This window comes from Oncorhynchus mykiss, chromosome 22 (genome assembly GCF_057628025.1).
Source record: "Oncorhynchus mykiss isolate SJ-2025 chromosome 22, ASM5762802v1, whole genome shotgun sequence".
In the NCBI taxonomy this organism is placed as follows: Eukaryota; Metazoa; Chordata; class Actinopteri; order Salmoniformes; family Salmonidae; genus Oncorhynchus; species Oncorhynchus mykiss.
In genome coordinates, this window is record NC_143043.1 from 42,231,971 (window position 1) to 42,258,969 (window position 26,999).

General features: G+C 45.6%; 1 protein-coding gene across 2 annotated transcripts in view; it reads right to left on the reverse strand.

Moving 5' to 3' along the window:
- Positions 1-26,999, reverse strand: part of LOC110501809 (adenylate cyclase type 5) — a 126,882-nt gene that overhangs the window by 25,033 nt on the left and 74,850 nt on the right. For both annotated transcript variants that reach the window (XM_036959226.2, XM_036959224.2), the window contains exons 3-5: positions 26,437-26,558; positions 9,517-9,628; positions 7,287-7,414 (exon numbers count right to left, since the gene is read on the reverse strand). In XM_036959226.2, coding sequence (XP_036815121.2) covers positions 7,287-7,414; positions 9,517-9,628; positions 26,437-26,558 — 362 coding nt within the window. The remainder of the gene's footprint in view (positions 1-7,286; positions 7,415-9,516; positions 9,629-26,436; positions 26,559-26,999) is intronic.

Below are 26,999 nucleotides of genomic sequence, written 5' to 3' on the forward strand. Positions count from 1 at the left end.
CTGACCGGCTTACTGACCAACTCACCGACTGACCGACCGACCACTTGACTGACCGACCGACTGACCGACCGACTGACCGACCTACTAACCGACCGATCGACTGACCGACCAACCATCCACTTGACTGACTGACCGACTGACTGACTGACTGACCGACTTACTGACCGACCTACTGATCGACTGACCGACCACTTGACTGACCAACGATTTGACAGACCAACTGATCGACGGACTGACCGACTTACTGACCAACTGACTGACCTACCGACCAACCGACTACTTGACTGACCGACTGACTGACAATTCAGTCAGTTGGTGAGTCAGTTGGTCAGTCGGTCAATCAGTCGGTCAGTCAAGTGGTTGGTCAGTCAGTCAGTTGGTCAGCCAAATGCCAGTCAATCAGTCGGTCAGTTGGTGAGTAGTAGGTTGGTCAGTCGGTCAGTCGGTCAGTCAGTCAGTGAGTCGGTCGGACAGTCAGACGGTCAGTCAAGTGACCGGCCAACTGACTGGCCGACTGACTGACCGACCACTTGATTGACTGACCGATCACTTGACTGACTGATCGACTGACCAACCGACTGACCGACCACTTGACTGACCGAATGACCGACCATTTGACTGACCGACTGACTGACTGACTTACCGACTTACTGACCGACTGACTCAACGACTGACTGACCAACTGACTGTCCGACCACTTGACTGACCAACTCACCGACTGACTGACCAACATACTGACCAACTGACTGACCGACCGACTACTTGACTGACTGACTGAGCACTTAAATGACCGACTGACTGACCGATTGACTGACCGACTGACTGACTGACCAACCGACCACTTGACTGACTGACTGAGCACTTAAATTACCGACTGACTGGCCGACTGACTGACCGACCACTTGATTGACTGACCGATCACTTGACTGACTGATCGACTGACCAACCGACTGACCGACCACTTGACTGACCGAATGACCGACCATTTGACTGACCGACTGACTGACTGACTTACCGACTTACTGACCGACCGACTCAACGACTGACTGACCAACTGACTGTCCGACCACTTGACTGACCAACTCACCGACTGACTGACCAACATACTGACCAACTGACTGACCGACCGACTACTTGACTGACTGACTGAGCACTTAAATGACCGACTGACTGACCGATTGACTGACCGACTGACTGACTGACCGAATGACCGACCATTTGACTGACCGACTGACTGACTGACTTACCGACTTACTGACCAACCGACTCAACGACTGACTGCCCAACTCACTGACCGACCGATTGACCGACTTACTGACCGACCGACTCAACGACTGACTGACCAACTGACTGACCGACCACTTGACTGACTAACTGACTAACATACTGACCTACTGACTGACCGACTAACTGACCGACTGACTGACCAACCACTTGATTGACCGACTGACTGACCAACATACTGACCGACTGACTGATCGACCGATTGACTGACCGACTCACCAACTGACTGACCGACCACTTGACTGACGGACTGACTGACCAACATACTGACCAACTGACTGACCGACCAACTACTTGACTGACTGACTGAGCACTTAAATGACCGACTGACTGACCGATTGACTGACCGACTGACTGACTGACCAACCGACCACTTGACTGCGACTGACTGACCGACCGACTGACTGACCGACCGACTGACCTACCACTTAACTGACTGACTGCCCAACTCACTGACAGACCGACTAACCAACATACTGACTGACCGACTGACTGACCGACCGACCGACTGACTGACTGACCAACCGACCGACTGACCTACCACTTAACTGACTGACTGCCCAACTAACTAACCAACATACTGACTGACCGACTGACTGACCGAAATACTGACTGAAATACCGACTGACTGACTGACCACTTGACTGACCAACTGACCTACTGATCGACTGCCCAACCACTTGCCTGACCAACCATTTGACTAACCGACTGATCGATGGACTGACCGACCGACTCACCGACTGACTGACCGACCACTTGACTGATCGACTGACTGACTGACCGACCACTTGACTGACCTACTGATCGACTGCCTGACCACTTGCCTGACCAACCATTTGACTAACCGACTGATCGATGGACTGACCGACTGACTGACCGACCACTTGACTGACCGACTGACTGACTGACCGACCACTTGACTGACCGACTTACTGACTGACTTACTGACCGACCAAACAACTCAGTCTGTGAGTCGGTCAGTCAGTCGGTCAGTCAGTCGGTGAGTCGGTCGGTCAGTAAGTTGGTCAGTCCATCGATCAGTCAGTGAGTCGGTCGGTCAGTAAGTCAGTCAGTAAGTTGGTCAGTCAAGTGGTCGGACAGTCAGTCGGTGAGTCGGTCGGTCAGTAAGTAGGTCAGTCAGTCGATCGGTCGGTCAGTCAAATGGTTGGTCAGTCAGTCAGTCGGTCGGTCAGTCAGTTGGTCAGTATTTCGGTAAGTCAGTCGGTCGGTCATTGTGCTGGTCAGTCGGTCAGTCAGTCGGTCAGTCGACCAACTGTTGGTCAGTCGGTGAGTAGGTTGGTCAGTCAGACGGTCAGTCAAGAGACCGGCCGACTGACTGACCACTTGACTGACTGACCGGCTGACCGACCACTTGACTGCGACTGACTGACCGACCGACCAACTGACCGACTAACTGACCAACCATTTGACTGACCGACAACTTGACTGACCGACCACTTGACTGACTGACTGCCCGACTTGCTGACCGACTGACCGACTGACTGACTAACCGACTGACTGACTGACCAACTGCCCGACTGATCGACTTACTGACCGACCGACCACTTGACTGACTGACCAACCGACCGACTGACTGACCACTTGACTGACTGACCGACAGATCGACCAACCGACCGACTGACCACAGGGCAGAGCAGACAGAGGACAGGAACACGGTGTCTGTCTGGCCCCGCCCGTCCTTTATAATGACTCACCTCCTCTTACAGGAGTCAGAGAGAGAGAGTAGGGCAATGCGTTTGTGTGGTCTTTCTTTATTAGATATGGCCGGTGGCATACTGTAATCATCCAAACCTCATTATGACGTCAGAACTAATGTTCTAAGGCAGGGCCACCTCAGAGAAGTCGTTGACTCAACCTCTGCAGACACAAATTAGGCTAAGTGCCTCTTCGTGGGGATAGAATAAACTTGATTTGAACTTGCCAACAGTTTGGTTTCTCAGTACTGGGATTAAAGTAGAGTACAATGGAACTAATGCATACCTGCCTCCTACCACCTCTCTGGAACAAAGACCTGCACATTCTGTGGCTCTCCAGTACCAGGGTTAAAGACAAATCCTCTCTAGACAAGGGTGTTTTACCGTGAGCTGTACTGGACAGAGCCAGACCAGACAAGGTCTGTTGTTTTCCATTGACATATACTTTTATATAACATAGACAGTTTACAGTGCTTTCAGAAAATATTCACACCGGTTTATTTTTTCCACATTTTGATGTGTTACAGTCTGTTTAAAATTGATTAAATTGAGATTTTGTGTCACTGCCCTGGAATTGTGTTTAGAATGTTTTTAACAAATGTTAATAAAAAATTCTAAGCTGAAAAGTCAATAAGTATTAGTATTCAATCCTTTTGTTATGGCAAGCCTAAATAAGTACAGGAGTAAACATTTGCTTAAACAGTCACATAATAATTTGCATTGACTCATTCTGTGTGCAATAATATTGTCAAACATTTATTTTTTTATGACTTCCTCATCTCTGTACCCCATACATAAAATTATCTGTAAGATCCTTCAGTCACAAAGACCAGGGAGGTTTGCAATGCCTTGCTTAGAAAGGTACCTATTTGTCGATGGGTAAATGTTTTTGCTGAAATGTAATATCCCTTTGAGCATGGGTTATTAATTACATTTTGAATGGTGTCACTACAAAGATACAGGCGTCCTTCCTAACTCAATTGCCGGAGAGGAAGAAAACCGCTCAGGGATTTCAACATGAGGCCATTGATGACTTCAAACAGTTACAGATTTTAATGGCTGTAATAGGACAAAACTGAGGATGGATCAACAACATTGTAGTTACTCCACAATACTAACCTAATGACAAAGTGAAAAGAAGAACCATCAAACAGGTAAAGCATCAATACAGGACTAAGATTGAATCCTACTACATCGTCAGATGTGGCAGGGCTTGCAAATTCTTACGGACTACAAAGGGAAGCCCAGCCGTGAGCTGCTCAGTGACGCAAGCCTACCAGACGAGCTAAATGCCTTTATGCTTGCTTTGAAGCATGCATGAGAGCACTAGCCGTTCCAGATGACTGTGTGATCATGCTCTCCGTAGCCGATGTGAGCAAGACCTTTAAGTAAGTCAACATTCACAATGCCACGGGGCCAGACGGATGACCAGGAAGTGTACTCAGAGCATGCGCGTATCAACTGGCAAGTGTCTTCACTGACATTTTCAACCTCTCCTTGACCGAGTCTGTAATACCTACATAATACCTGTTTCCAAGAAAGCGAAGGTAACCTGCCAAATGACTACAGCCCCGTAGCACTCACGTCGGTAGCCATGAAGTGCTTTGAAAGGCTGGTCATGGCTCACATCAACACGTTATCCCAGAAACCCTAGACCCACTCCAATTCACATTGACGCCCCAACAGATCCACAGATGACGCAATCTCAATCGCACTCCACACTGCCCTTCGCCACCTGGACAAAAGGAACACCTATATGAGAATGCTGTTCAACACCATAGTACCCTCAAAGCTCATCACTAAGCTAAGGACTCTGGGACTAAACACCTCCCTCTGCAACTGGATCCTGGACTTCCTGACGGGCCACCCACATGTGGTAAGGGTAGGCAACAACACATCCGCCACATCCTCAACACGGGGGCCCCTCAGGGGTGTGTGCTTAGTCCCCTCCTGTACTCCCTGTTCACCCACGAATCTGTGGCCAAGCATGTCTCCAACACCATCATTAAGTTTGCAGACGACACAACAGTGGTAAGCCTGATCACCAACAATGATGAGACAGCCTATGGAGAGGAAGTCATAGACCTGACAGTGAGGTGCCAGGAAAATAACCTCTCCCTCAACATGATCAAGACAAAGGAGCTGAGCGTGGACTACAGGAAAATACTCCCCCATTCACATCGAACACTCCCCCATTCACATTGATGGGGCGGCAGTGGAGCCGGTCGAGAGTTTCAAGTTCCTTGGTGTCCACATCCCCAACAAACTATCATGGTCCAAACACACCAAGACAGTCATGAAGAGGGCATGACAACACCTTTTCTCCCTCAGGAGACTGAAAAGATTTGCCATGGGTCCCCAGATCCTCAAAAAAGTTCTACAGCTGCACCATTGAGAGCATCCTGACCGGTTGCATCACCGCCTGGTATGGCAACTGCTCGGCATCTGTCTGTAAAGCGCTACAGAGGGAAGTGCTTACGGCCCAGTACATCACTGGGGCCAAGCTTCCTGCCATCCAGGACCTATATACACTGCCTAGTATATACAAACTATCATGTACGCACTTCCCTCTGTAGCGCCTTACAGTCAAAGACTCTAGTCACCCAATACTTAGACTGTTCTTTCTGCTACCGCACGGCAAGCGGTACCGGGGAAAGCGATACCAAAAGGCTCCTTAACAGCTTCTACTCCCAAGCCATAAGACTGTTGAACAATTAATCAAATAGCCAGCCAAACTATTTACATTGTAACACTCCCCTTTTGTTTTTACACCGCTGCTTCTCACTGTTTATTACCTATGCATAGTCACTTTACCCATACCTACATGTACAAATTACCTCATCTAACCTGTACCCCCGCACATTGACTCGGTACTAGTACCCCTGTCTATAGACTCATTATTGTTATTATTATTAATATATATATATATATTTTTACTTTAGTTCATTTAGTAAATAATTTCTTAACTCCATTTCTTGAACTGCATTGTTGGTTAATGGCTTGTTAGTAAGCATTTCATGGTGGGGGTTGTGCTTTGGCAATGTGGGTGGGGTTATATCCTTCCTGTTTGGCCCTGTCCGGGGATATCATCGGATGGGGCCACAGTGTCTCCTGACCCCTCCTGCCTCAGCCTCCAGTATTTATGCTGCAGTAGTTCATGTGTCGGGGGGCTAGGGTCAGTTTGTTATATCTGGAGTACTTCTCCTGTCTTATCCGGTGTCCTGTGTGAATTTAAGTATGCTCTCTCTAATTCTCTCTTTTTCTCGGAGGACGTGAGCCCTAGGACCATGTCTCAGTACTACCTGGCATTATGACTCCTTGCTGTCCCCAGTCCACCTGGCCGTGCTGCTGCTCCAGTTTCAACTGTTCTGCCTGCGGCTGTGGAATCCTGACCTGTTCACCGGACGTGCTACCGGTCCCAGACCTGCTGTTTTCAACTCTCTGGAGACAGCAGGAGTGGTAGAGATACTCTTAATGATCGGCTATGAAAAGCCAACTGACATTTACTCCTGAGGTGCTGACTTGCTGCACCCTCGACAACTACTGTGATTATTATTATTTGACCATGCTGGTCATTTATGAACATTTGAACATCTTGGCCATGTTCTGTTATAATCTCCACCCGGCACAGCCAGAAGAGGACTGGCCACCCCTCATAGCCTGGTTCCTCTCTAGGTTTCTTCCTAGGTTTTTCCTAGCCACCGTGCTTCTACACCTGCATTGCTTGCTGTTTGGGGTTTTAGGCTGGGTTTCTGTACAGCACTTTGAGATATCAGCTGATGTACGAAGGTCTATATAAATACATTTGATTTGATTTGATGGTAAGGTCGAATACCTGTTGTATTCGGCTCATATGAGAAATAACATTTAATTTGATGTGAAATCCAACACAATAGATCACTGAGTACCACTTTAAAATGTTTCATGCGTGGTGATGGCTACATCATATTATGAGTATGCTTGTCATCAGCAAAGACTAGGGAGTTTTTTTAGGGTAAAAAGAAACGGAATATAGCTAAGCACGGGCAAAATCCTAGAGGAAAACCTGGTTCAGTCTGCTTTCCAACAGACACTGGGAGAAAAACTCACCTTTCAGCAGGACAATTGGATACTTCTGTAAATGTAAATGTTTTCATTTTGTCATTGTGGGGAATTGTTTGTGGAGGGGTTTGAAAAAATATCTATTTAATCCATGTTGAACTCAGGTTGTAACACAACAAAATGTGGAATAAGTCAAGGGGTGTGAATACTTTCTGAAGGCACTGTATGTGGCCATGTCATACTCACGAGATGGCCTCGATCATGTCCACCCCCATCTCCACACAGCAGGATGCGTGGTCGGCCCGGGCCTCTGGCAGCCCAGACACACAGTAGTAGCAGTCTCCCAGGATCTTAATACGCAGGCAGTGGTTTTCCTATTAACACACAGACAGCATACCTTTCATGATCTATTTCTATTCAAATCCTATTTTCACTAACTCCTAGCACTAAACCTAACCCTTACCCTTACCCTAACCCTAACCTTTACTCAACCCTAAACCTAACCCCTAAGCCCAAAATAGCCATTGTCTTGTGGGCTCCCCACGACCCCAAGAGGAAGAATTGTCCTGGTTTTGCTGTCCTTGTGGGGACTTTGCGAGATTTCAGGTATCCACGAGGATAGTAATACAAGCCCACGTATTGGACACACAGACACACATGTATGCATGCACACACACGTACACAGAATGTGTTAGTGTGTTAATAGCATTTCCTTTATACAGTAGAGGGTTTTACATACCATGATTACAATATTTATTATTATTGCTTATTGAAATGCACTTTGTATTGTCTCTCTGGATAAAAGCTTCATGACTAAAATGTCAATGTAAAATAATTCCTTAGCATTTAAAACCTGACAAATATACTGTCTCTAGGCTACAGAATTCTGGCTTCACATTTGACCAACACTTGGGATGAAACTGAAGATCTGGCATGTATGTGGTATGATTCATACAGAGCAGTGTTACCCATTTATAATGTGCTGTCACTTATGAATAAATACCAAGTCTAAATACCATATTCCTCATGCCATAGATATGTTAAGGGTTTGGACTTTCACATCTGTTAGTGTTGAACGACATCGGAAACTAATTGTTCCCAGTGGGAACGTCAAGGCATGTTCAAGGAATTACTGTTCTTCCTTTTCTGGGAATTGGTACTGCAAAAAGCCCTCTTTATACAGTATGTTATAAATAGTTTTATAAAACAATTTTATCTTTTTTTAATACAATTTCCCTGCAGTGTAAAATACTGTTATTAATAACTATGTGCAATTATTTCCCTCCTCACAGTAAACAACAGAGCTTTGTGAGGAGGAAGTCCTACTGCACTCCATTATCGCTGTTTTACACACTAAAAACAAATGGTTCTATATAGTGCCAAATAAGGGTTCTTTGGCTTGTTACCAAAGCGGAACCCTTTTTGATGGTTCTATAAAGAGCCATACTCATAAGGTTCTAAATGGAGCCAGTATGGTGCTATAAAGAACCCTTTCCTAAGGTTCTATAAAGAACCATTAAAATAAGCTTCTATGTAACACCAAAATTCTGCAATGGTTACAACTCTTTTTGGGCTATATAGAACCCTTTTTATGGTTATTTATAGATAATGGTTCTGTAAAGAACCTTTCTCAATCTCAAAGATTCTTTGTAGAACCATACAGGGTTTTTATTCAGATTCTATTATTGTGTTTATTCACAAGTTGAATCAGGTATGCTAGCTCTGCAACAGCTGGGAGTCCCTGAGGGGAGAATGAGAACTATTGACTTAGTCAATCATTCTCAATTAACACAAGGCCAAACGTGAGTCTTTCACAAGACACAAGACACCATCACTGGCCATTGTCAAATATAACATGTACTGGCATAGCACAACATATTAGATCAACTGAAATGACACTCTCACTCACGGTTGCACAAAAATAGCTGTGAACAAACCCCAAATATTCAAATGAGCTGCCGCCCCTACATTTTAATTATCACTAAAAGAGAAAATAACATTTTTTTTAATGGCAAAGAACCATTGAAGCATCACCCTTCCCAAAGAACCCCTGAGGAACCCCCATTTTTTTGTGTACTGTAAAAGACACAACATAGGCTATTGTGTGTGTGTGCTTGATTCTTTGTTATTTAGCATTCAAGGCCATAAAGTTAATGGGGTAGTGGGGGTGGAAAAACACAGGGTGATCATATGCAACTTAAGAGAAAAATCTAACAAAAACTTTAATGGAAAGCTTTAGTAATCATTCTTTGTGACTTCCAGAACACATAGCTGAGAAGCTGAGCTTGTCCTTGGTATGACGTTAAAATGTACCGGTTGCTTATCCAGCCGTGTGTGTGTGTGTGTGTGTGTGTGTGTGTGTGTGTGTGTGTGTGTGTGTGTGTGTGTGTGTGTGTGTGTGTGTGTGTGTGTGTGTGTGTGTGTGTGTGTGTGTGTGTGTGTGTGTGTGAGAGAGAGAGAGAGAGAGTGCTCTCACCGCAGCCAGCTTGTCGAAGCGGGCAAACAGTTCGTTGAGAGTCATCACCAGCTCCTGGGCAGTACACTGGGACGCCAGACTGGTAAACCCTTCAATATCTGCAAACAGGATACTGCAAGACACACACGCACACACACATACACACAAAGAGAGACACACACACACAGAGAGAGAGAGACACACACACACAGAGACAGAGAGAGAGACACACAGAGAGAGAGAGTGACACGGAGATAGAGAGTGTGAGAAACACAGAGAGAGAGATAGAGACACACATAGAGAGAGGGAGACACACAGAGAGAGTGAGAAATGCAGAGAGAGAGAGTTATCTCCAGTTACTTGCAAGCACAGTGCTCAGTATCTTACAGCCAACCAGACATTGAACTCAGCACAGTGCTCCGTATCTTACAGCCAACCAGACATTGAACTCAGCACAGTGCTCAGTATATTACAGCCAACCAGACATTGAACTCAGCACAGTGCTCAGTATATTACAGCCAACCAGACATTGAACTCAGCACAGTGCTCCGTATCTTACAGCCAACCAGACAGTGAACTCAGCACAGTGCTCCGTATCTTACAGCCAACCAGACATTGAACTCAGCACAGTGCTCAGTATATTACAGCCAACCAGACATTGAACTCAGCACAGTGCTCAGTATATTACAGCCAACCAGACATTGAACTCAGCACAGTGCTCCGTATCTTACAGCAAACCAGACATTCCTACCAAGGCAGCAGCTACTCTTCCTGGGGTCCAAACATATTAACTTCTTCGATATAGGGGGCGCTCTTTTAATTTTTGGATAAAAAAACGTTTCCGTTTTAAACAAGATATTTTGTCACGAAAAGATGCTCGACTATGCATATAATTGACAGATTTGGAAAGAAAACACTCTGACGTTTCCAAAACTGCAAATATATTATCTGTGAGTGCCACAGAACTGATGCTACAGGCTAAACCAAGATGAAATTTCAAACAGGAAATGCCCCAGATTTTGAAGGCGCTGTGTTCCAATGTCTCCTTATATGGCTGTGAATGCGCAAGGAATGAGCCTACACTTTCTGACGTATTTGTAGGCATATCATTGGAAGATTGACCATAAGAGACTACATTTACCAGGTGCTCGCTTGGTGTCCTCCGTTGCGTGCATTTTTCCATTTGCTTCAGAAAAGAAACCCAACTGCCACGAATGACTTATCATCGAATAGATATGTGAAAAACACCTTGAGGATTGATTCTAAACAACGTTTGCCATGTTTCTGTCGATATTATGGAGTTAATTTGGAAAAAAGATTGGCGTTGTAATGACTGAATTTTCGGGTTTTTTTCTTAGCCAAACGTGATGAACAAAACGGAGCGATTTCTCCTACACAAATAATATTTTTGGAAAAACTGAACATTTGCTATCTAACTGAGAGTCTCCTCATTGAAAACATCAAAAGTTCTTCAAAGGTAAATTATTTAATTTGAATGCTTTTCTTGTTTTTGTGAAAATGTTGCCTGCTGAATGCTAGGCTTAATGCTATGCTAGCTATCAATACTCTTACACAAATGCTTGTGTAGCTATGGTTGAAAAGCATATTTTGAAAATCTGAGATGACAGTGTTGTTAACAAAAGGCTAAGCTTGTGAGACAATATATTTATTTCATTTCATTTGCGATTTTCATGAATATTTAACGTTGCGGTATGCTAATGAGCTTGAGGCTATGATTACGCTCCCAGATACGGGATTGCTCGACGCTAGAGGTTAAACCACTTACATATAAAACAAAAGATAAAACAGTACATCATATAACATTATTACACTACTGTATCTACAATACAAAATGTTTGATACCACCATACAACAATATCACAATGAATGTGTATGCATGAGTCTGTACCTTTGTATGTGTCTCGTCACAGTCCCCGCTGTTCCATAAGGTGTATTTTTACCTGTTTTTTAAATCTGATTCCACATCAGCTACCCGATGTGGAATAGAGTTCCATGTAGTCATGGCTCTATGTAGCTCTATATATATCTATGTAGCCTCCCGTAGTCTGTTCTGGACTTGGGGACTGTGAAGAAACCTCTGGTGGCATGTATGGGTGTCCGGTACATTCAGTTTATCAACACCTCTTACAAAAATAAGTAGTGATGAAGTCAATCTCTCTTCCACTTTGAGCCATGAGAGATTGACATGCATGCCGTTAATGTTATCTCTCCATGTACTTATAAGGGCCAGACGTGCTTCCATGTTCTGACCCAACTGCAATTTCCTTAAGTCCCTCTTTGTGGCACCTGACCACACGACTGAACAGTAGTCAAGGTCCGACAAAACTAGGGCCTGTAGGACCTGCCTTGTTGATAGAGTTGTTAAGAAGGCAGAATAGCGCTTTATTATGGACAGACTTATCCTCATCTTACCTACTGTTGCATCAATATGTTTTGACCATAGCATGTTTACGATCCAGGGTTACTCAAAGCAGTTTAGTCACCTCAACTTGCTCAATTTCTACAGATAATCATTATGAGATGTAGTTGAGGTTTAGGGTTTAGTGAATGATTTGTCCCAAATACAATTGGAAATATTTAGGACTAACTTATTCCTTTGCTACCCATTCTGAAACTAACTGCAGCTCTTTGTTAAGTGTTGCAGTCATTTCAGTTGCTGTAGTAGCTGACGTGTATAGTGTTGAGTCATCCGCATACATAGACACACTGGCTTTCCTCAAAGTAAAGATTGAAAAAAGCAAGGGGCCTAAACAGCTACCCTGGGGAATTCCTGATTCTAACTGGATTATATTTGAGAGGCTTCCATTAAAGAATACCCTCTGTGTTCTGTTGGACAAGTAACTGTTTATCTACATTATAGCAGGGGGTGTAAAGCCACAACATATACGTTTTCCAACAGCAGACTATGATCAATAATGTCAAAAGCTGCACTGAAGTCAAACAAGACAGCCCCTACAATCATTGTCTCATCAATTTCTCTGACCCAATCATCAGTCATTTGTGTAAGTGCTGTGCTTGTTGAGTCTACTTCCCTATAAGCGTGCTGAAAGTCTGTTGTTAATTTGTTTACTGAAAATGTGTTTACCTTACAGCCAACCAAACATTGAACTCAACACAGTGCACGGTATCAGTAACCTGGTTAAATAAAGGTGAAATAAAAAATCTAATAAAAAATGTACAGCCAACCAGACATTAATGAACAGATAGTTGAATAAAAAGCTACATTTTTTTTCACCCTTAAGTAATACAACTAGGTATAAAGTGGAAGAATTATAGGATAGTCTGAAAGTCATGATTGCACCCCTCTCCAATAGCCACGCTGAACCTCTTTTCCTGAATGGCATCAGCCGTTACCACTGTTACTGAAGTGGCTCAAAGTAAGGGCTAATTGCAACTGGTCCATTAAATTCAATGGTACCTTTTTATTGGCAAGACATTCTGATTTTCTACAGTAATAGCAGCCACCAGAGCACCTTATCGTATCAATATTATACTGATACATCAGCCCCATTATCATGCCAATGGCCTGACTACGTGACTGACTGACTGTGCTGTGATGAGCGCTAAAGTGCTATTGAAAAAGACAATCATTTCTGACAATGTGACTGTGCTGAGTGTTAGTTATCTATGCTAATGAAACACATTTATGTCCCAATGGTGTTGCAGAACAGAGGCTGTCCTCACCCAACACTGAGAGAGAATGTGTTGAGGCATGTCATTTTCCCTGAGAACAAGGTAACTGATCTGTCAGTCTATAGACCCCTGAGCTGGTGGGACAGGATACATTCACAACAGTATACAGTGTGGATGAAGATGAGCTCATCTGCTCAACCAGTTTCACTTTTCTATATTCAATCTGGAGACAAAGAGTGGCAGCGACAGGTCGATTTCAGGACTAGGCCAAGCCATGGTGGGACTGCCTGGGAGTCAGGTTGGCTTGACACTAGGATCGCGGTTCTCAGGGACGTTGTGGCTCTCTGTTCCGTAACTAAGTCTCTGACGGTTGACTGTGAACGCTTGAAGGGTTTCAGGAGAACATGCTATGCCATTTAAAGGAGTATTCAATAGTCAGTGTGTTTTGAGGCTGCTATCAATGAACTGATCCACGTTTGACCTCACAACTACTATTACTTGAACCTAAAAAGGGAGGGGACTAACATTAGGTCATGATATCTTTTGAAATACTAGTTCCTTTCATCATGAGATGGAGATAAAGAGGGCAGGGGAGGAAGGGAGGGAGAGAGAGTTAGAGAGAGAGTTAGAGAGAGAGAGAGAGAGAGTTAGAGAGAGCGAGTTAGAGAGAGAGAGAGAGAGAGAGTTAGAAAGAGAGAGAGAGAGAGAGAGTTAGAGAGAGAGAGAGTTAGAGAGAGCGAGAGAGCAAAAGAGAGAGAGAGAAAAAGAGACACAGCGGAGTGAGAGAGAAAGTGAGACACTGAGAGAAGGAGTGAGAGAGAGAGCAAGATAGACAAAGAGAGAAATCGACACAGAGAGAGAGAGGTCATTCTATGCCATTAAAAGGAACATTAAAATCAAAATTCCAATTAGAATCTGTCAAAAAATAAATCAAATCAGTTATAGAACCAATTGCACTATATGGCAGCGAAGTATGGTGTCCCCTCTCTAATAATGAATTTACCAAATGGGACCAACATCCAGTAGAAATGCTGCATGCAGAGTTTTGCAAGTGCAAAGAAAAACTCCAAATAATGCATGTAGAGCAGAATTTGTCCAATACCCCCTCCTTACTCGAATAGAAAAAATAGCCATCAAATTTCATCACACAGCTCTACAATGTCAAGAGATGAAACAAGAGAAGAGTCCCCTCAGTCAGCTGGTTCTGATGCTCGGTTCACTAACCCAAACCAACCCCATAGAGCCTCAGGACAGCACTCAGCCAGCTGGTTCTGATGCTCGGTTCACTAACCCAAACCAACCCCATAGAGCCTCAGGACAGCACTCAGCCAGCTGGTTCTGATGCTCGGTTCACTAACCCAAACCAACCCCATAGAGCCTCAGGACAGCACTCAGAAAATGTGGCCCAGCCAAATCATCACCTAGCAAAAATACAAATATATTTCCTATTGGAAAGACACAAACAAAAAATCTAAGTAAACTTCAATGCTATTTGGAAAAAGAGCAGCACTGGAATTTGTTAAAAAAAAATTTAACCTTTATTTAACTAGGCAAGTCAGTTAAGAACAAATTCTTATTTTCAATAACGGCCTAGGAACAGTGGGTTAACTGCTTGTTCAGGGGGAGAACAACAGATTTGTACGTTGTCAGTTCGGGGATTCAAACTTGCAACCTTTCGGTTACTAGTCCAACGCTCTAACCACTAGGCTACCCTGCCGCCCCTAAAAAAAGAGCAGCTTCAGAGATAAACAGGCTCACATGAGTCTCACAGGAACACACAGCCCAGCCCAGCTCCATACCACTAGCAGCCCTGCCTGGGGACACACAGCCCAGCTCCATACCACTAGCAGCCCTGCCTGGAGACACACAGCCCAGCTCAATACCACTAGCAGCCCTGCCTGGGGACACACAGCCCAGCTCCATACCATTAGCAGCCCTGCCTGGGGACACACAGCCCAGCTCCATTCCACTAGCAGCCCTGCCTGGGGACACACAGCCCAGCTCCATACCACTAGCAGCCCTGCCTGGGGACACACAGCCCAGCTCCATACCACTAGCAGCCCTGCCTGGGGACACACAGCCCAGCTCCATACCACTAGCGGCCCTGCCTGGGGACACACAGCCCAGCTCCATACCACTAGCAGCCCTGCCTGGGGACACACAGCCCAGCTCCATACCACTAGCAGCCCTGCCTGGGGACACACAGCCCAGCTCCATCAAATCAAATCAAATTGTATTCATCACATGCGCCGAATACAACAGGTGTAGACCTTACAGTGAAATGCTTACTTACAAGCCTTAACCAACGATGCAGTTTTAAGAAAATACCTCAAATATAAATATTAAGAAAAAAGTAAGAGATAAGAAAAACAAATAATTAAAGAGCAGCAGTGAATAACAGTAGCGGGGATATGTACAGGGGGTACCGGTACAGAGTCAATGTGGAGGCTATATACAGGGGGTACCGGTACAGAGTCAATGTGGAGGCTATATACAGGGGGTACCGGTACAGAGTCAATGTGGAGGATATATACAGGGGGTACCGGTACAGAGTCAATGTGGAGGATATATACAGGGGGTACCGGTACAGAGTCAATGTGGAGGCTATATACAGGGGGTACCGGTACAGAGTCAATGTGGAGGCTATATACAGGGGGTACCGGTACAGAGTCAATGTGGAGGATATATACAGGGGGTACCGGTACAGAGTCAATGTGGAGGCTATGTACAGCGGGTACCGGTACAAAGTCAATGTGGAGGCTATATACAGGGGGTACCGGTACAGAGTCAATGTGGAGGCTATATACAGGGGGTACCGGTACAGAGTCAATGTGGAGGCTATATACAGGGGGTACCGGTACAGAGTCAATGTGGAGGCTATAGACAGGGGGTACCGGTACAGAGTCAATGTGGAGGCTATATACAGGGGGTACCGGTACAGAGTCAATGTGGAGGCTATATACAGGGGGTACCGGTACAGAGTCAATGTGGAGGCTATATACAGGGGGTACCGGTACAGAGTCAATGTGGAGGCTATATACAGCGGGTACCGGTACAGAGTCAATGTGGAGGCTGTCTACAGGGGGTACCGGTACAGAGTCAATGTGGAGGCTATATACAGGGGGTACCGGTACAGAGTCAATCTGGAGGCTATATACAGGGGGTACCGGTACAGAGTCAATGTGGAGGCTATATACAGGGGGTACCAGTACAGAGTCAATGTGGAGGATATATACAGGGGGTACCGGTACAGAGTCAATGTGGAGGGTATATACAGGGGGTACCGGTACAGAGTCAATGTGGAGGCTATATAAAGGGGGTACCGGTACAGAGTCAATGTGGAGGCTATATACAGGGGGTACTGGTACAGAGTCAATCTGGAGGCTATATACAGGGGGTGCCAGTACAGAGTCAATGTGGAGGCTATAAACAGGGGGTACCGGTACAGAGTCAATGTGGAGGCTATATAAAGGGGGTACCGGTACAGAGTCAATGTGGAGGCTATATACAGGGGGTACTGGTACAGAGTCAATGTGGAGGCTATATACAGGGGGTACCGGTACAGAGTCAATGTGGAGGCTATATACAGGGGGTACCGGTACAGAGTCAATGTGGAGGCTATATACAGGGGGTACCGGTACAGAGTCAATGTGGAGGCTATATACAGGGGGTACCGGTACAGAGTCAATGTGGAGGGTATATACAGGGGGTACCGGTACAGAGTCAATGTGGAGGCTATATAAAGGGGGTACCGGTACAGAGTCAATGTGGAGGCTATATACAGGGGGTACCGGTACAGAGTCAATGTGGAGGCTATATACAGGGGGTACCGGTACAGAGTCAATGTGGAGGCTATATACAGGGGGTACCGGTACAGAGTCAATGTGGAGGCTATATAAAGGGGGTACCGGTACAGAGTCAATGTGGAGGCTATATAAAGGGGGTACCGGTACAGAGTCAATGTGGAGGCTATATACAGGGGGTACCGGTACAGAGTCAATGTGGAGGCTATATACAGGGGGTACCGGTACAGAGTCAATGTTGAGGCTATATACAGGGGGTACCGGTACAGAGTCAATGTGGAGGCTATATACAGGGGGTACCGGTACAGAGTCAATGTGGAGGCTATATACAGGGGGTACCGGTACAGAGTCAATGTGGAGGCTATATACAGGGGGTACCGGTACAGAGTCAATGTGGAGGCTATATACAGGGGGTACCGGTACAGAGTCAATGTGTCAATGTGCGGGGGCACCGGTGTCGAGGTAATTGAGATAATTATGCACATGCAGGTAGGGTTGTTAAAGTGGCTAAGCATAGATAATAACAGAGAGTAGTAGCAGCGTGGGGCGGTGGGGGGAGGTGCAATTAGTCTGGGTAGCCATTTGATTAGCTCTTCAGGAGTCTTATGGCTTGGGGGTAGAAGCTGTTTAGAAGCCTCTTGGACCTTGACTTGGCGCTCCGGTACCGCTTGCCATGTGGTAGCAGAGAGAACAGTCAATGACCAGGGTGGCTGGAGTCTTTGACGATTTTTAGGGCCTTCCTCTGACACCGCCTGGTATAGAGGTCCTGGATGGTAGGAAGCTTGGCCCCAGTGATGTACTGGGCCGTACTCACTACCCTCTGTAGTGCCTTGCGGTCGGCGAGGAGTCCCTGAGTCTCCTGAGGGGGAATATGTTTCATGACTGTCTTGGTGTGCTTGGACCATGTTAGTTTGTTGGTGATGTGGACGCCAAGTTACTTGAAGCTCTCAACCTGCTCCATTACAGCCCTGTTGATGAGAATGGGGGCGTGCTCTGTCATCTTTTTCCTGTAGTCCACAATCATCTCCTTTGTCACGTTGAGGGAGAGGTTGTTGTCTTGGCACCACCCGGCCAGGTCTGTGACCTCCTCCCTATCTCATCGTTGTCAGTGATCAGGCCTACCACTGTTGTGTCATCAGCAAACTTAATGATGGTGTTGGAGTTGTGCCTGGCCATGCAGTCATGAGTGAACAGGGAGTACAGGAGGGGACTGAGCACGCACCCCTGAGGGGGCCCTGCATTGAGGATCAGCGTGGCGGATCCATGCTCCATGCTTTACCATTAGCAGCCATGCCTGGGGACAAGACATATTGCTGTAGCTACTCCCAGAAGGCCTGTACTCCCATATTGCTGGAGCTACTCCCAGAAGGCCTGTACTCCCATATTGCTGGAGCTACTCCCAGAAGGCCTGAACTCCCGTATTGCTGGAGCTACTCCCAGAAGGCCTGTACTCCTGTATTGCTGGAGCTACTCCCAGAAGGCCTGTACTCCCATATTGCTTACACCTGAGAATCCAGTGACTGTGGTCTCTCTTAGCTGGAGCTACTACTTACCTTTACCTATGGAGGGTAGAGCATAGGAGCATAGCAGAAGAGGGGGATGCTGCCTTCTAACTGATCTAGGATCTGTGTGGATGTGGATAACCATTCTAGGGTTTGAACCAAGACAAATAAACAACGACAACTTAAAGGCTGCATTCTCATAATTTGTTTTCTTCATCATCCAAGAGTGACTTGATTGAAAATGGAAGCTCCACCAGTACCACTGTTGTACTTAGATACATGTTTTGTATGTCAAGTGATGGCAACAAAATACTCTGTCCTTTTTTGTCTCTGTTCAGGTTATGTCAGGGGAATTACACTGTAATGTCCAGTCCCCGGTCTGTTTTCTGTGTGATCCCGGATTGGCTGGTTGACACAGACACAGGCGAAGCAGATCATATGAACCAGTCCAGACCTCATCAGTTTAAACATAGATTATCAGCTTGTACTTTAACTGAGGACAGGGGCGCCATGGAGGCTATATTTAGACACAAATACAATCCCTGCGCCTCCCACAACCAGCACATTAAGAGCACCACAAATATTATCTCCCAGAATGCAGTATGTTCCATTCTCTCAGGGCAGGACCATAGATGTATATCTGGGCTGGTTTGGAAGGGTTTAAGCGGGCGGGGAAAAAGCAGTAGAGAGAGCTGTGTCATGTATTCAAAATGGATGTAATTAGTACCTAGGGGATGACTAATCAGATCTTGGATGGATGTATATCCTAAAACGGTGATGTTTTTCTCTAAAGGGACATTCATCGCGTAGTAACCTACAGTAGGCTACTGAACAAACCGCAAGGCATTCAGAGACTCATGGGTGTCCATCATTCAATACTACCCTTCAGCAGGTCTTTCCTGTCAGAAGAACATAAGGAATTGTCTACTATGTAGAACAAAACAGGTACTATAAATTACCTTGTAAATTATTTCCTTGATTTGAGACATTCATAAGAAAAATACATTCACAAAAACAGGACGTCACCACTGAGAGAAACACATCAGATGGTTGGTTATTGTGTAATCACTTCACCACATGTGAGGTAGGTACACTGTCCTAACTCTGTGTTTTGCACTACTGTAAATATGTTGTAAATCAGTTCAAGTGGTGGATAATCTGCACTTTGATGGAGAAACCTTAAACAAGGCCCAGGATGGAATAACAACCCTTTTACAGCTTGGGCTGAAACCGCTGAAACCGCTGAAACCCAGAGTTCCAGCTGAAACGTGACACCAGAGCTGCAACAGAGCAAAAGGCATTACGTTGTTAGAAAGTTGTTTGTTCCAGTTTGCCTCAGCGCTTGCTTGCTAGCTACGCCTTGGCTCGCATGAATACAGCAGCCATACCAGGGACCGGGTCCAACAACCTCCCAGGGAAAGAATGCACACACAGGGACAGAGAAACAGACAGAGATAGACAGAGACAGACAGAGAGAGAGACAGAGATAGACAGAGACAGACAGAGAGAGAGACAGACAGAGACAGAGATAGACAGAGACAGAGAGAGAGACAGACAGACAGAGACACAGACAGAGACAGAGACAGACAGAGGGACAGACAGACAGACAGACAGACAGACAGACAGACAGGCACAGAGACAGACAGACACAGATAGACAGACAGACAGAGACACAGACAGACAGACAGAGCGACAGATAGAGCGACAGAGCGACAGACAGACAGACAGAGCGACATACAGACAGACAGAACGACAGACAGACAGACAGACAGACAGACAGACAGACAGACAGACAGACAGAAAGACAGACAGAGACTTCCTGCTCCCTGACCGCGTTTCCTCCGGACCTCCTGGCACTGTCACAGACAATCCTCTTTTCATCTCTATAGCTTGACCCTTCAGCACTGTTGTCTCCCTGGCTCTCTCCACTTCACTCACCTCACTCTACATACGTTCCCCTCCCTCTCCCTCCCTCCCTCTCTCTCTCCCTACCTCCCTACTTCTCTACCTCCCCTCTTCACAGTTATTATACCACTCCTCCTGTCATCTTAAGGCCAGTTCTAGTATCAGTGTCATATCAGGATAGTGTCCAGTCCATTTCGCCTGTATCTCTCTCTCTCGTTGTAACGAGCCTGTCAAGTCCAACCAAACCAACGTGTAGCTATTACGTTTAGCTGCTTGTCAGTTTGCATTTCCTGCTCTCTGTCCCTGGCTGCACTCCTTCCTGTCAAGACTGGTCCAAGCCAAGCTCTAAACAAGCAACGCACCACAGACAAGCGTAGTCCCAGTCTGTTAGATACTGTACAAACTAAGCCATTCACATCTAACATCACCCATATCCTAAGCAGTAGCTCTAGGTAAGAACATCACCCATATCCTAAGCAATAGCTCTAGGTAAGAACATCATCCATATCCTAAGCAATAGCTCTAGGTAAGAACATCACCCATATCCTAAACAATAGCTCTAGGTAAGAACATCATCCATATCCTAAGCAATAGCTCTAGGTAAGAACATCATCCATATCCTAAGCAATAGCTCTAGGTAAGAACATCATCCATATCCTAAGCAGTAGCTCTAGGTAAGAACATCATCCATATCCTAAGCAATAGCTCTAGGTAAGAACATCATCCATATCCTGAGCAATAGATCTAGTTAAGAACATCATCCATATCCTAAGCAGTAGCTCTAGGTAAGAACATCATCCATATCCTGAGCAATAGATCTAGATAAGAACATCATCCATATCCTAAGCAATAGCTCTAGGTAAGAACATCATCCATATCCTAAGCAATAGCTCTAGGTAAGAACATCATCCATATCCTAAGCAATAGCTCTAGGTAAGAACATCACCCATATCCTAAGCAATAGCTCTAGGTAAGAACATCATCCATATCCTAAGCAATACCTCTAGGTAAGAACATCATCCATATCCTAAGCAATAGCTCTAGGTAAGAACATCATCCATATCCTAAGCAGTAGCTCTAGGTAAGAACATCATCCATATCCTAAGCAGTAGCTCTAGGTAAGAACATCATCCATATCCTAAGCAATAGCTCTAGGTAAGAACATCACCCATATCCTAAGCAATACCTCTAGGTAAGAACATCATCCATATCCTAAGCAGTAGCTCTAGGTAAGAACATCATCCATATCCTAAGCAGTAGCTCTAGGTAAGAACATCATCCATATCCTAAGCAATAGCTCTAGGTAAGAACATCACCCATATCCTAAGCAATACCTCTAGGTAAGAACATCATCCATATCCTAAGCAGTAGCTCTAGGTAAGAACATCACCCATATCCTAAGCAGTAGCTCTAGGTAAGAACATCACCCATATCCTAAGCAGTAGCTCTAGGTAAGAACATCACCCATATCCTGAGCAATAGATCTAGGTAAGAACATCATCCATATCCTAAGCAGTAGCTCGACACAGCAAATTCTGCAGTGTTAAAAAAGTATTACAATAACACTGAGAGTGTTAAATCAACACTGAACGTGTTGAGTGTTTGGTCCCATATAGACACTTCAACAGTGTTAAATTAACACACTGCGTAGTGTAAAGCCTTATTCAAATATTTCCCAGAGTGCCTTGCCTTTTGAGTAAGTTATAGAGTTACCACCCATGACTGTATTTGTTAGTGTTAGTTGAGGGCCTACTTTTACCCTAACACATTGGCCCAAAAGTCACATATATCACTTTGAACCAAAACCATGCCAATCATTATCATATTTCCCAGCAGGCTATTTTGCAGGTACATTTTTTTAATCACTATGCAAGCCAGCATAATGTGACTTGCAGGTAAGATTGCAAATTCACCAGAATTTTGCAACCCTACTTGCAGGCCTGATGTGGTTTGAGGAATGAACTGGGGTACAATTATGCACTTGTAACTAAAGGTAAAAAGGATGACCAAGTGTTTGTACACCTTTAGGAAAAAAATCTAAACTTTTTTTCCTGAGAGTATAATACAATGGCCTGAAACTCATGGTTTACAGGCCACATCAGGTCTGCAAGTCACATTAAGCTGGCTCGCAAGGTGATGTGTAATCCCTTCTGGAATCCAGTCAGTGTGGGGATATCCAACTTTTTAAGGGTTGTTTTCTATCACCCACAACCTGTATTCAGGGTTGGGAAGACTAAGCTTCTTTTTCATATTTTAGGTTTTATGGCCGACTTGGTGTATTGCCGCAAACTACTGTACAGGGTAATGAAACTAAAATATTCCATTGCAGGGAGGGGGGAACCCGGACATCATACAAAATAAAAATAAAACATTTAAATAAACATCCTACTTCTTCAGTCACAGTTCAAATCACATCCCTACACAGGCTCAGGGGCTTGTGAGAACGGAGCAGTCATCGACAGTATTCCTTGTAGAGTCCCAAAAAACTCTCAGCCGCACTCACAACGATGTCTATTTCCTCTTATTTCCTCTCTGTTTGCACTGTGCAGTTGATAGCCAATGCAATAAACGCTACAACGTCCACCTTCTTAACATGCAAAATGTCAGGATCTCTCTGTTGACAAGGAGCATCATCTGGTGTCTCTTCTCCTACTATCATTACTTCTTCAACTTCACTCCTTTCCTCCACTCTTCTCACTTCCTCCGGACAGGAGACATGCTGGAAGCCCTTACTCTTGCCACATCCGTCTCCTTCACCCTTACAGGACACTTCAGGAATTCGGATACATGTTCACCACCATGATTGCAGCACTTAGACTCAGCTGGCATATGATGCTCCTCCCATCTACATACACTCGACACATGGTTTAATCATTTGCATTTATCACACTGCACGGGTTTGGGCACGAAGGCTCTCACATGGTATTTCATAAAACCCAAATGCATGTGAGAAGGCAGAGACTCTTCATCAACCAACAGTAGAGTGGATGGAGTGGGCTTCCTCCTCACTCCATCCACTATGCGGGTCAGTCGGTGTGCACCAACCACTTCATCAAGTTCTTCACGTACTGTATATCCTTTGCAGATAACACCCTTGATAGGCACCTTGCATCCCAGATCCACACACAACACATTCCAATCCTACATCTTCTTGAGGCTCAGCGCACATTCCTTCTGTTCCATAGATACACCAAAAAATGAAATGAGCCCACTTCTTGTTACCCAATGCATCCACCATTTTCATAGAGACATCTCCCAGGTAACTCCATCGACCCCATCGAACATCACCAATATCCTACGCAACAGCAGTTGACAACATCAGCTGGGAAGAGACACTGGGCTAAGTTCCAATATCCACTCGCACATCACTTGCTACCAGAATGCATAACATCCAATAGATTCTCTTCACATTAAGTGGTATGCTACTGTAGTGTGCACATGGAAACAGATCTCCACAGAATCTTCTGTGCTGTTTGCTGTAGTGCTATGCTGTGCTGAACAGTGTGTCCGAGTGTCCGAGTGTGTCAGTACTGGTCCTGTAGAGGGGATATTAAGTAATGTAATCTACTGCGAGGCTGGCGAGGCTGGAGGCCACCGTGAACTGGAGCACAACTACACTGCAGCCAAAGGACGTGTCCCAACTTTTAGACCTTGAGAGGAGTCAGCTAAATGTGTCGGACTCCTCTCAAGGTCTAAAGGTTGGGACACTGGCACAAACTGTAACACAACAAAAACGCACCACTATTCTGACTTCTAGTAGACATCCACTTCACTAAGAGGAGCTTCAATCCCGACACGTCCCGACACGTCCCTACACGTCCCGACACGTCCCTACACGTCTCGACACCTCCCGACACGTCCCGACACCTCCCGACACGTCCCGACACGTCCCGACACGTCCCTACATGTCCCGACACGTCCCGAAACGTCCCGACACGTCCCGACACGTCCCGACACATCCCGACACGTCCCGACACATCCCGACACATCCCGACACCCCACTGCTGCTAACTTGCGTAGCACGATTGTAGTCAGCTTTTTTTCAAGGAGGAGGAGGAAGTGGAGGAGGAGGCAGTGGAGGAGGAGCAGACAGTGGAGGAGGAGGAGACAGTGGAGGTGGAGGAAGTGGAGAAGGAGGAGGAGGCAGTGGAGGAGGAGGAAGTGGAGGAGACAGTGGAGGAAGAGGAGGACGAAAACAGGAAAGCAGGAGGGAGGTCTCCTGACTAACAGCAGAGGGGACAGGGCTGAGCTGACCCGGGAGGGGCAGGGGACATGACATGCTGCAGGACAAGATGCTATCTGCTCTCTCAGCAACCTCACATCACATGCTAGGCTACTTACAGTATAGTACACCCTCCACTCTTTCTCATCTGTCCAACTGGAGCGCACAGAGAAACACTGTGTCTGAAAAGGTTACTAGCCGTCAAATAACTTTTTCTCCATCCTTGTTTCCTTAATTCCTCTCAAAGCCCATTGATGGAGAGGATCCAAGGTCCTTGATGCTAAATTACAGAGGAAGCAAGGATCTGATGGTTAAATGTACCAGTAAGGTTTTCAGCCCCAGACCTCTCCTCTCTCTCTCCACAGCCAAGAGCCCTCTATCTCTCTCTCTCTCTCTTTCTCCACAGCCAAGAGCCCTCTCTGTATTTCTCTCTCTCTCTCTCCACAGCCAATAGTCCTCTATCTCTCTCTCTCTCAAATAAATTCAAGACGATTTATTGGCATGGGAAACCTATATTAACATTGCCAAAGCAAGTGAAGTAGATAATATAAAAAAGTGAAATAAACAATAATAATTAACAGTAAACATTGCAGAAGTTCAAAAAGAATAAAGACATTTTAAATGTCATATTATGTCTATATACAGTGTTGTAATGATGTGCAAATAGTTAAAGTACAAAAGGGAAAATTAATAAACATAAATATGGGTTGTATTTACAATGGTGTTTGTTCTTCACTGGTTGACGTTTTCTTGTGGCAACAGGTCACAAATCTTGCTGCTGTGATGGCACACTGTGATATTTCACCCAAAAGATATGGGAGTTTATCAAAATCGGGTTTGTTTTTTAATTCTTTGTGGATCTTTGTAATCTGAGGGAAATATGTCTCTCTAATATGGTCATACATTTGGCAGGTTAGGAAGTGTAGTTCAGTTTCCAACTCATTTTGTGGGTAGTGTGCACATAGCCTGTCTTCTCTTGAGAGCCAGGTCTGCCTACAGGCGGCCTTTCTCAATAGCAAGGCTATGCTCACTGAGTCGATACATAGTCAAAGCTTTCCTTAAGTTTGGGTCAGTCACAGTGGTCAGGTATTCTGCCACTGAGTACTCTCTATCTATCTCTCTCTCTCTCCACCTGCCAGGAGATGTCTCTCTCTTTTCCTGTTGTCTGTCTGCTGTTCAGCGTAGCCCCAATTACTGAGGGCAGCTGGGCGCTGTTAGCGGCTTGCTAACCCAAGCCTCCCTCCCGTTAGCAGGGTATTAGCCACATAGTCAGCCAAGCTTAGCTTGATAATGGAGCTATGTATTTTAGATAAGATAATCTTTGAGAACTAACAAACACCATAATAAAAACCAGTCAGTGAGAATCTAAAATTGGCATAGGCCCCCCCCCCCCCCCCATTGAATTTGTTATGTTTGAGTCACTCAGATAGCATAATGAAAACATTTGTAGAATTGCAGGAAATTAGGTTTGAAACTGCCATTTTTCTCTCAGCCAAATGACAGAATGTGTTTTATTGCAGAACACTAGCTTTAAAGCTGTCAAAAGTTCTCTCTGCCCCATGGCAAAATGAAACTAGCTTTCAAACAGCAACATTTAGTCTCTGCAGCCAAGAGGAGGGCCTCTAAAACCGCACCATTGGCCACGCCCACTACAACTGCACTGCAGTCAAGCCCCAGACAGACCCTACCACTACTACGGATAGCATGTTTAGCTGAACCTCAGAGGCTAGGTAATGCTGATAAAAGTAGCATGTTACTGTAATTGGTGAAGGGAAAGACCTAGACATGGCTTTAGAGCATGGCACTGACTGCATGTGTCCCTCCTCTCCCTGATGACGTCAGTGGTGACTGGTACCTGACGTTGTCGTGCTTCTGGATGTAGATCTTGTGAAACATCATGTCTTCCTGCTTGGCGTTAATGTCAGCTTTCATCTCCATGGCAACATGACGGGGAAGCACGGAGAGCAGGAGACGCTCCTGCAGAGAGAGATCGAGGGGGGGTGGGAGAGAAAAGAGAGAGAGGGATGGATGGAGGGCGAGAGAGACGAGGGGGGAGATAGGGAAGACAGCAAGAGAGAAAGAGAGAATGAGAGAAAATCAGAGAGAGAGAGAGAGGCAGGGGAGAGGGAGAGAGAGATATAGGCAGGGGAGAGAGAGAGAGAGGCAGGGGAGAGGGAGAGAGAGATAGGCAGGGGAGAGGGAGAGAGAGAGAGGCAGGGGAGAGTGAGAGAGAGAGGCAGGGGAGAGGAAGAGAGAGATAGGCAGGGAAGAGGGTGAGAGAGATAGGCAGGGGAGAGGGAGGGAGAGAGAGGCAGGGGAGAGTGAGAGAGAGGGGCAGGGGAGAGGGAGAGAGAGAGAGGCAGGGGAGAGGGAAAGTGAGAGAGGCAGGGGAGAGAGAGGAAGGGGAGAGGGAGAGAG